The 11,509-nt window shown below is 52.5% G+C and overlaps 1 protein-coding gene across 1 annotated transcript in view; it reads left to right on the forward strand.

Moving 5' to 3' along the window:
- Nucleotides 1-2,197: 2,197 nt before the first annotated feature.
- The window catches only part of Crb2 (crumbs cell polarity complex component 2), a 22,964-nt gene continuing 13,652 nt past the window's right edge, over nt 2,198-11,509 (forward strand). Inside the window, exons 1-2 of the mRNA XM_031370081.1 lie at nt 2,198-2,442; nt 8,819-9,142. Coding sequence (XP_031225941.1) covers nt 2,349-2,442; nt 8,819-9,142 — 418 coding nt within the window. The 5' untranslated portion in view covers nt 2,198-2,348. The remainder of the gene's footprint in view (nt 2,443-8,818; nt 9,143-11,509) is intronic.

Genomic DNA, 11,509 nt, shown 5'->3' on the forward strand with positions numbered 1-11,509 from the left:
TTCGAGACAGGGTTTCTCTGTATAGTCCTGGTTGTCCTGGAACTCACTCTGTAGACCAGGCTGGCCTCAAACACAGAATTTGCCTGCCTCTGCTTCCCAAGTACTGGGATTAAAGGCATGCACCACTGCCTGGCATTCCTTGTCCCTTTTGAAAGCATACTGAATTATTGTTCTTTGAGAAATTATACACCTACCACAGAAGCACCTAGGCATTTGAATTGTGACAGGACACACTCCTTATCTCTTGGCCTTCAAAGCTGGCTGCTACATTCCAGGATTCAATGGGTAGAAGCAAATTTCTTATTTCATTACATTCCCCAGTGTAGCCAATAAATTTATTTCCAATTTGAAATATGTAAAACTTAAAAAATTACTTTCTTATTTTTAATTTAACTAGCATTTGCTTGGCTGTTTCAAACACTCTAATCCTTAAACACAGTTTATCCATAAGACAGTTCTACCTAGTGAGGGCTATTATTCCTTCTCTCTCTCTTTCTCTCTTTTTTAACTTGGAAGTTAATGAGGCTTAGAGACATCAAGGGACTTAGTGACTTACCCAAAGTCATGGAGCTGGAAGGTGAGTGCTTGGGATTTGAATTGGTATCTATGCCCTCACCTCTGTATTCCTCTCTGATGTGTGAGTTCTACCAAGTCAACTACTAGCAGCCAGTTCCTTGCTCTCAGCTGTGTCTCTAAACTCCTTGGCCTTCTATGACAACCCAAGCTCCAGGCGTGTTCTGTCCGCCTCATTCTTCACAGGACCACTAGGTGGCAGTTTCGGGATTAGTGCTGGGGGTGGGATCCTGGGTGAACTAGCTCCTCTCTGATGCCTGGCTCCTCTTCACAGCCCACTCCCCTATCTCCCTCCCGTCCCTTTTGCTACCCCAGGGGTCCTGCTAGTTAACAGTCTTAGTGCCATTCAGATCCCTGGAGCAAAGCACAACTGCCCTGTAAAGTCTCATGAGGCTGGAGTTGATATCCCTGCTTCACAGATGACGCAATAGACTCAGAGCGAGTAAACCCCTTGTCATTCAGAGGGTTTTAGATGCCTATCTGTTTAGCTGTGCTCCCCCAAGAGTGGAGCATGACTTCCTCAAGACTAGTGATAGGAGTTCCAGGTCAAGAGACAACTGGGGTGGGTGTCCCAGAATACAGGGCAGGCCTCTAATCCTGGAGAGGAGGCTGCAGGGTACAGGGCTGGTCAGCCAGGCCCACGGTTTCAGTCTCTTCCCGAGCTCTGGGGACCCAGGGGAACCGGCAGTCCTCTGGGCTGGTGACACCTGGTGACTACTGGCTACTGATACCCTGTGATGCTCATTGTCCCACCTGATGTTTTCCCAAGGACATGCCAGAGCCTCCAATCGCTGCTTTGCCAGACACAGCAGAGTCCAGGGCCTTCAGGGGCAGAATCCACCATCACTGACCTGGGCCAGACATTGCTGTCTGCCAGGGACTCATTTCAAGAAGGTAGGTCCCTTTGAAAGGAGATGCTGCCCACTTGGGGCAGCAGGTCATGGAAGAAGAAGTGCTTTTTTTATGTGCTAGTGTGTTTTGAGATGAGAACTCCTGGCTCCACCCAGTGCAACATGTGACTATGAGGTTAGACAAAGAGAAGGACTTTTCAGGTAGGAGGGCAGGAACATCATCGGAGCACTATTAGCGGAAAGGTCCGCTGGCTTGGACAGCAGGGACATTTCTAAAGTTGCAAACATCAGAGACAAAGATCAAGGGCAAATGGGGAGACGAAGGGCTCCGTCTGGCTGGTGAGGGTGTGGGAAGGGTAGATGGGAGTCAGAGGGGCACGTGGTCCAGGGCCCTTACTGATAGCCACAAGAACAGGATCTGTGTGTCAGGATGGACCCAGGGGGCAGCTGGGACCGGAGCCCCTGTAAGAGGAGGGGAGGGGCCTTGTTATCTCAGGTGTGGAAAGAGCAGGTTAAATAAGGACGGGTGGGAGCTCTTCTGAGTTCAGGCAAGGCGGGAGGACCACGGCCTGAAACTGCGGGGGTAGCTGAGCTCTTGAGGGAAGTCGGACAAGCCCCGGGAATCCTGGCTGGCCCCATAGACTGGATTGCCTGGCAAGAGGGCTTGTGCACTGAGGCCCAGGGTCAGGCCCCGGAGCCTTGTGTGGAGCTGAGGCCTCGGAAGGGGCTGGTGTCTGTGAGGAGCGGTGGGTCAGACCCTCCGCGAGGATCCTGCCCCGGGAGGAGCACTGGGGGGCGGGGCGGAGGGGGAGGGCTGGAGGAGGGGCTGGACCTCTGTCCACCTCGTCAGTGCTGGTTGGAGGGACGCAGGGGCGCGGAGCCCGCCGAGCAGAGGGTTCCCACAGGCAGGCAGAGCCGGCTGCTATGGCGCTGGTGGGGCCTGTGATCTGGGGCCCTAGACGAGATGTCTACCTCCTGTTGCTGCTACTGCTGCTGCTGCCGCCCTGGGTCCCGGCTGGTGAGTGTGGCTAGGCCTGGGGGTGAGTGTGGCTGGGCTGGCCTGAGAGCGTGGTAGTGCTATACCGAAGAGTGTCCCGGGCCCTAGAACGTGTGGGGACAGTGGGGGTGTTTGGGGACTCTCTTGGAGAGCTTGGAGTGTTCTGGTAGCTTCAGAGGAGTCTATGCTGTGGGGCCAGGAGGATGAGGGCTGGTGTGGTCTGTAGAAGCCAGTCTGGGAAAGCTGGCGTGGTGTGGTGTAGTGTGTTGAGGGGAAAGCTGGTGTGAGGTGCTATTTAGGGAAAGCGTGCGGGGAAAATGCGTGAATTGGAGAAGTTTCTTCGGGAAAACTCAGGCAATCACCATAGAGTCTGCCGGGAGTCATGTGATGACCTGGGGTGCAGGTGACATGTAAAGTTGCCAGGCGGGTGGAAGTTCTCTCTGAGGGGATTGATTGTTGAGAGTTGTGTCCTCGTTGAACTGGCTGTAAGTTGTCCGGCATGTTCAACTGGCCTTTCCTGGCAACGGGAGGTGTGGGTGGGGGGTGGGGCTAGATTAAGATAGGGGAGGGGAGAAGAGAACCAGGGTTAGGGGAAAGCTTGCCCACATGGCTTCCTTCTATGGGTCCTCTGCCGGCGCTTGAGGGGCAACCAGTAGAGCTGTTCTGGGTCTTCGGGATGGTTAGGGTTTGGGATCAAATGTGTGTGTTCCCTGCAGCAGGTCTCTGGCATTCCTCAACTATGGTTGCTGGAAGGGCTCCCCGATGCCAGCCCAGGCAGCCAGTACACTGGCTTTGTCCAAGTGCATTCAGCGCTGAGCCTGGAATTCCTACTGGGGGGTCTGGAGGACGCTTTGGCTTGGTCGCTATAGCTATGAGGGCAGGAGGGAGGGCCTGGCTTCCCCAGCAATCGGTGAACCCCACTAGTGGCATTCCCCTTGCCTGCCTACAAGGCCTTTATTGCCTCTTCCTCTGGGGAAAGAGGGAGGATGAGGACCCTGGGTACAGTGAGGACCTGTGATTTAGGGAGGAGACCAAGTGAAGGTCGGGGAGGGAAGGGACCCAGAAGCTGGGACCTGAGGGAAATGAGAGTGGAGAAACCAGGCAACTCCAGGCTGTCTGTACATTAAGGCATGAGGTTCTGGGCTGTGCACTTTGGATCTGTCCCATGTGCAGTACACAGATGCCCACGGCAGCTGCACAGATGTGTGGTAGGGACTAGGAGACGCACTACAACAGGACAAGTGTCCACAGGCACATGCCAGGTCTTCCCTGTGAATTCACTGGTGAACTTGCTAATGAATCTACTGTGTATCGCCATATGCATAGTACAGGCCTGCATACACCAGTTGTAGGCAGCAGGCCTGCATTGACTTTTCTGCACTTACCCTCAGGATCGTTCAAGCATATGGACTGTGAAGTGGGCAAACAGAGGTGTATATTCCCCCTGGACTTTGAACAGGCTCTCAGAAGCCATCCCCCATGACTTCTGTGTGCAGAGTGCATCTCTGGGGACCCTTGAAGCTAGAGTTGGGGCTCTACAAACACAAGTATCCAGAGCTGACAGAGCAAATGGAGGTGCCAGGGACTTTGTGACTTGAAAGCTAGTTTCCATCCCAGAGGAGATGAAAGTTGTGGACCAGCCCCGGTGCCCATCCCTGCCAGGCTCTATGCTGGGCCCCTCCATCCCAGCCACTCCACAGCAGAGGATTGCTGGTTGCTATGGAGAGGATGAGGCATCTTGGACTACAATGGAGCAAGTTGGGTTGTTTCCACCCCCACCCCTCCCCTGAATGCCCAGGGAGTGCAGTGCACAAAGGGGCGGCCAGTCTTCCCCAAACCTGGCCCCTCCTCCAACTTAAGGGGTGGGGCTGTAGGAGAGAAACAGGGATGCTGTATACTTCCAAATAATGTGGGGTCTGCTGGCTACTGGGCTCCAGGGAGGGTTTGCTGATGCATGATCACACCAGCCACTGTGTGGAGAGAATTTAACCCTCTCAGCATCCAGGGAAGCTGGATTTCTACTCTCTGTTTACAGAACAGGTAAGCAAAGCCCAGAGAAGGTCCCAAGCTGTTTAGAGTCCCATGGGCAGTGTGCTGAGGCAGGGCCTGCAACACAGCAGGAGGTGCGACTTAAGTGGTTGGTTACAGCTCTTCTTTGTACCTCTGTTAAGTAGGCCATCATTCATCCCAAGGATTGTTTCCAGACTGGAGGCACTAATACTGTGAATCTGTAATGTAGGGGATGGGCAGGACCCCTCAACATCAAGGAGATTATATTGTTGTGCATTATTATTATTATTATTATTATTATTATTATTATTATTATTGTTATTGTGTGTGTGTGTGTGTGTGAGAGAGAGAGAGAGAGCATACACACAATCCGAAGTGTGGGGGCCAGAGGGACTGTGGAACTAGTTCCTTCCTTCCATCTTAACATGGTTTCTGAGGGTCAGACTCAGGTCATTAGCTCTCCACAGCAAGCGCCAATAGCTGAAGAGACATCTCATTAGTCCTCAAGAAAATTTTAGATGGAAGCACATTAATAGTCACTAGGGGAACTAGTCACAGTACAAGTGGCAGGTTTGAGCCCTCCCTGTATGTCTTCCCCTCACTCAGAACTCAGAGACCAGGGACTAGCAATCCCAGTATGTATCACGCTGGGCACTGCATCGGAGCACCTAAACTCGCCATTACTGTTATTAAATTATGCCTTTTGGCCTCAGGGGTGAGCATCTCTGAGAGTATGTCTAGGCTTCTCTGCCTTCCGGGGTGTTGAGTGTCAGTGACCCTTTACTGCACTGTACCCCCTGGGGCCCTGTGCTGGCTAGTTTTATGTCAACTTGACACAAACTAGAGTCATCAGAGGGGAGGGAGCCTCTGAGACTCTAAGAAGATGTTTCTTTAAGATTGGGCTGTAGGCAAACTATAGAGCACTTTCTTAATTAGTGATTGGTGTGGGTAGGGTCCAGCCCATTGTGGGTGGTGTCACTCCTGGGCTGGTGGTCCTGAGTTTTATAAGAAAGCAGGCTGAGCCAGGCATGGGAAGCAAGCCAGTAAGCAGCACCCCTCGTGGCTTCTGCATCAGATTCCTGCCCTGTTTGAATTTCTGCCCTGACTTCTTCCAGTGATGAACAGTCATGTGGAAATGTGAGCCAAATAGACCCTTCCTCCTTAGCTTACTTTTCATTGTGGTGCTTCATTGCAGCAATAACAGCCCAGAGGCTGCTGAGGCACAGGGAAAGTGAGTAAACTCAGGCATGAACTAGCTCTGGTAGAGTAGGAGTTCCTAAGCCAGGACTGGCGCAGTGGCATGCCCGCTGCCAGGCTAGGGCAGAGAGGATGCTGCCTCCCACGATACCTTATACCTTATGCCTCGCTAGTGCTGGGGATGCAACCCAGGGCTCTCTCATAAGCTAGGTAAGTGCTGTACCAAGAAGCCACACACCATTCCCCAGACCTCTAAGACTTTCTGGCGAGGGGAAGAAGGGCTGGGGACATATTAGGTTGACAATTCTTTGGCACACAATTTCACATGCTTCTGAAGATGCATGTTTTCAGGCTCTTTATGATGGGAAGCAGTTGGCTTTCTTAAAAGTCTCGCTTTTCTAGCGTGAACCAAATATATACCAAGATGGCAAAAGATGCCTGGCCCTAGTACACAGCGTTCACAAGGCAATGACTGTTTTCCTGCCTGCCCTCCTCAAGGTGGGGCCGGGCGCAGGCCGAAGGAAAGGGCCAGCATCCTGTGTCTGTGTCTGTTAATCTCTCCTCTGCCAGGTCAGCCCAGGCAGTCTGAGAGGTCAGAAGGGATTTGTAAAGATAAGCAGTGGCCCCTTGTTGCCCTGGCGACAAGGCCCCGCCCCTCCAGCTAGTCCCTAGGGAGAACTCCTCCCCTCCCCTGCCCAATCTGCCTCCTGGGCTCACTGTGGGCCGGTGCGGCCACCCTGGAGTGCGGTGGTACTGGAAGTGATGAGTCTCTGAGTTGTAAAGCGGCAGATAAAACTTCTGACATGTCAGGTATCTAAGCAGTGAATGACGGTCCTGGCTGCTCAGGCTCTGGGCCTGTTTGTACCCTCCTGCTTTGCTCCTCTAGAGACCGCCTTTCAAATCGTGGGCTGAACTCTGCCTCGCAGGGATTTCTTACAGTAATCCTAGTAATGCTGGGTTCTGGGAGGACCCATAGAGGAGCAAAGCTTCCTTCCCCTGATGCTGTGGCCACTAATACAGTGGGCTCAGAGTTAGGGGCCAAACTCCGGGTTGTGGTGAGGGATTCCTTGGGCCACAGAGATTAAGAATCTGTAATTTGTTGGGATGATGATGGGAGCTGTTGGCGTGGGGCCAGTAGTCAGGCGCTTTATAAGAGGAGTTATAACCACTCTCCTCTTGGGCCTTTTGGGCCAAGGGCCTCTGACCATCATGGCCACTGCCTCTCGACGGGGCTCCCTGGATTTCAAGGCATCATACACATCATCTTGGGGCTCCTCACAACACTGAATCTGTCTGATGCTTCAAACCATGCTTTTTCCTGAAGGCATTCCATCCACTTCCCATTGCAGGTCCCGACCATCTTCCCATTTCTCATCAAATTGTCTTCTTACCCTCATAGGGCATCTATCCTGGGACACCCAGACTTCCCAGTCTCTCCAGTCACAGAAGCAGAAGGCTCCACCCATTCTCCCATAAGCCCGGACAGTGGCCCAGGCAGGCTTCCTTTCTGTATGTTCAGGCTTGGCAGAGAGTTGGGACAACTGTGAGCCCGAGGGGCTTCTTAGCCAGAAAGTATCTCAGACTCCAGAATCTGACCCCCTACTTGGCTCTGGTGGATGCTAGGCCCTCGTGTGGAAGGAAGAATCCTGGACACTTGAGATGGCACTGCACAGCCATGTCTCCCTGGGCCCACTGCCCCCATCCTCCATCTTGTCTGGACAGCTGAGGAGCTTGGGGATCTGGCAGGCAGACGCCCTGCCCCATGGAATGTGGATGACGCCTGAGAGGCTGCCAACCTTATCTGGAGGGGAGGGGGTCTTCACGGTTTGGGGGAAGGGAAGGTGCAGGGCCTGATGTTGCTCACTGCTCAGGTCTGGTTAGTGTCCACATGACAACTTGGGGGGAGGGTAGGTCCTGGAACTCCAGGTGGTGGGTAGAAGGGCTCCCCTTCCTCACATTTGTGTCTGGCACCTGAGGCTTTGAATCCTTCTTTTACTCAAAAGGAGGAGGGTGTTCAGTAGAAGCCTTTCACCCAAGGTCTCATGGCTCACGGGTCTCTGAGCTGGGCTTAGACTCAGGCCTAACAGTGACAAGGCTTTCAAGCTGGGAAGAGTGGAAGGAACAAGACTTACTGAATTTGTCTTCTAAGTCAACACTGGATGCTCCAAGTGTGTAGACCCTGGTCAGGTATCGAGTGAGTAGGTCCAATACCTGCCTGCTTTGTTTCAGGTATTTGCTTGTGGGGGATGGTATGAATGTTAGGGATCCTCTGAAAGTCCGCAGGCAAGCTGGCAAGAAGGCGGGACCAGGATGGGTTAGGAGTGAGGGAGGCTGAGCCAGGTCCTGCCTTTGAAGTGGCCCATTCTTTTCCTGGGGCTGAGATCAGAGTCTCAGGTTTCAGTGAGAGATGAAGTTTCCAGACCCCCAGCAGGAGGTTGAGGGGGGGATAGAAGCTATCCCTTCCTTTGACTCCTCCACCCCACTTCAGGCTGCTGAGGGGACACAGGCCTGTAGAATGGAAAGGCCTGGCAAGCTCCTCCCTGGTGCAGAGGTGGCATTGCCATCTATTTCTTGTTAATTTATCATGTGATGTCAGCAAGTCTTTACTTCCTTGAGCTCTCTTGCTTGTCTGTAAAGAGAATATAGGACAGTCCAAGCTTCCTAAGGGTACTTCAGGGGGGTTACCAGAGAGCTTGGGCAGTATCTGTTAGGCCATACTGTCACAGGGGAGCCACTCATTCCATCCACTATCTCTGCTCTATAGATATAACTAAAACCTTCCTCAGGCTCAGGCTGTAGCTCAGTCCAGAAAGTGCTTGCCTCTCACCAACGAAGTCCTGGGTTTGATTCCCTAGCACTCCATAAACCTGGATTGGTAGTGTATACCTATAATCCTGGCACTTGGAAGCTGAGGCAGGAGGATCAGAAGTTTAAGGTCATCCTTGGACCTTAAGTTCCAGATCAGCTTGGACTATAAGATAGTCCTTCTCAAAAATAAACACAAGATTAGTAAATAAAACTGCCTCAGTTTCAGGTGTAGAAATCTCCATTTGTGATCAGCTTGGTGTGTACAGAGGTTCTTGAACATGGGCAGAACTGTGCTACTCATAGGCTTGTGGCTAAAGGTAGGGGAAAAGTGTATCATGCAGATTCTGCCTATATGGTCAATTTTTTTTCTTCTTTTTTACAGGGCTGGTTCCTTCAGAGACCCCAAGTGTCTGTGCTTCAGACCCGTGTGCTCCAGGGACCAAGTGCCAGGCTACAGAAAGTGGTGGCTTTACCTGTGAGCCCTCAGAGCTGGGAGGTTGTGCTACTCAACCATGCCACCACGGTGCACTGTGTGTGCCCCAGGGCCCAGATCCTAACAGCTTCCGTTGCTACTGTGTGCCTGGATTCCAGGGACCCCACTGTGAACTGGACATCGATGAGTGTGCATCCCGGCCTTGCCACCATGGGGGCACCTGCCAAAATCTGGCAGATCACTACAAGTGCCATTGCCCCCTGGGATATGCAGGTAATGGTATTGGTCACCTTGGAGGGCTGGACCATGGATGGGCATGGAGCCCATTGGCTACTCATAGTGTGAGCATCCCAATTAAGCTTTGGCTCAAGTCCCGGAACGCCTCAGGCTGGCTGGCAGCTTTGTTAACCACTCATGGGCTGGCTGTGCAGCTGATGTTTTTTGGGTCAACCTGGCAGGTGGGATCAGTGCTTGTATGTTTGAGTGTGAACATGGGATCTGGTACATATCAGTTACTTGACAAATATTGCTTTTTGTCTCTGCCACAGAACTGAGTGTGGTCCCCACTGGAGATGGGAATAATTCTCAAGCATCCCTTGCAGGGCACACCTGCCTGGTTTGGCTTTCATGAGGATGCCCAGATGGTTATCTCTAGCATTTCTTCAGTCTAGACCTGTGTCAAGTAGGACTCTGTACGGCTCTCCTGATGGGCCCTGGTATGGCTCAGGATGTAATTCAGACCTCAGTCCTCTAGGCATCCTGAATTCTGGCACCATGATCCACTGGGATCCTTTCCTGTTTGTGATGGGATGAGTCTCTAGCCATCCTTGTTCCCTAGAGAGAAATAGTGTAGACACATGTGCTCAGAACCACGACCAGCATGGACACACATGGCTCTCTCTTCCAGGGAACACCTCACCCCAGTCCCTTCCTACTCCTGCATCTGCTTTCTAGAGCTGCCTAATGTCAGGAGGGAGGGGACAGCTGGGGACAGGTCCTCGAAGGATGTTGAATTTAGTGCAGTCTGGAGTCTGCAGTATAGACACTGGGGTCTCCATCAACCCTGAATTCAGGCATTGCTCTCAAACTGTGAGGCAGTTTCAAGTCCCCTCTGAGCAAATGGTACAGACTGGGGCCCAAGCTGCAGGAAGGACATGGAGGGATGAGATGGCACCGTGGTGAGAGCTTTGTTAAGACACTGGTCCCTGCATCTCTCCCTTCTCCGGGTCTGAATATTTGTACAGGTGAGACTGCAAGTCCCAGCTATCTGCGTATGTTTGTTTCCTCTACGAGTGCTCTGAGTACTTGCTTGTGTTATGTATGATCTGTGTGCCCTTCTGTGGGAATCGTCTGTGTGTCTGTCAGCAGGTATGTGAGCACTGTCTGTGCAGGATTCTGGTGAATGTGATGTGAGCAGGCAGCTTTGCGTGACTCATTTCCCTCCCGCTCATAGCCGGGTGGAGGAGTTGAGAGGAGTTGAGATTCCAGCGGCCTGGGCCTGGCTCTCCCTGGCACAGAGGATAGCAGTGGGGCTGGAGGGTCATGGGAAAGAGGAGTCCTGAGGCTAGACTGGGAAGTAGGGAGGGCTCCAGCTGGGGTCAGCTGGCTCCTGAGCCCCCATGACAAAACCTACTTAGGTGGCAGGGGAAAGGCTGTGGGTGTCTACACTGACAGGACCTGTCTCATAAATTCCCCACATCTGGAAATTCTCTATCTCCCTCTGTCCCCATCCCTACCCAGGGAAGGGCCAACATATACTCAGAGTTTCCCCAGAGGCATGGGAATTCTTAGGTAGAACCAGAAACTTCCAGGTTTTTTGTTTGTTTTGTTTTCGTTTGTTTTTTTGAGACAGGGTTTCTCTGTGTAGCCCTGGCTGTCCTGGAACTCACTCTGTAGACCAGGCTGGCCTCGAACTCAGAAATTCACCTGCCTCTGCCTCTCAAGTGCTGGGATTAAAGGCGTGCGCCACCACCGCACGGCTACTAAGACTTCCAGCTTTAAAGTCAAGACAGCATAGGAGTTGGTGATCCTACTCCAGTGTGTCCTGTCCAGAGTGGCCCTCTTCTGTGGGGTCCCTTCCTCATCCTTCTCAAAGTTACCAGTGAGTCTTCTGAACCACACTGCTGAGCTGTAGAGCAAGGAGGGGTATAACTGTGGGGACACTGTCCATCAGGGCCACACAGGAGAAGGAAGGAGAGTCACCTGGTCACACTGTACCCTCTGACCTGGTCACATTGTATCCTCTGATCTGGTCACACTGTACCCTCTGACCTGGTCACATTGTATCCTCTGACCTGGTCACATTGTATCCTCTGACCTGGTCACATTGTATCCTCTGACCTGGCCACACTGTACCCCTGACCTGGTCACATTGTATCCTCTGACCTGGTCACACTGTATCCTCTAACCTGGTCACATTGTATCCTCTGACCTGGTCACACTGTACCCTCTGACCTGGTCACATTGTATCCTCTGACCTAGTCACACTGTACCCTCTGACCTGGTCACACTGTATCCTCTGACCTGGTCACACTGTACCCTCTGACCTGGTCACACTGTACCCTCTGACCTAGTCACACTGTACCCTCTGACCTGGTCACATTGTATCCTCTGACCTGGTCACACTGTACCCTCTGACCT

Source organism: Mastomys coucha, unplaced genomic scaffold (genome assembly GCF_008632895.1).
Source record: "Mastomys coucha isolate ucsf_1 unplaced genomic scaffold, UCSF_Mcou_1 pScaffold15, whole genome shotgun sequence".
Classification (NCBI taxonomy): Eukaryota; Metazoa; Chordata; class Mammalia; order Rodentia; family Muridae; genus Mastomys; species Mastomys coucha.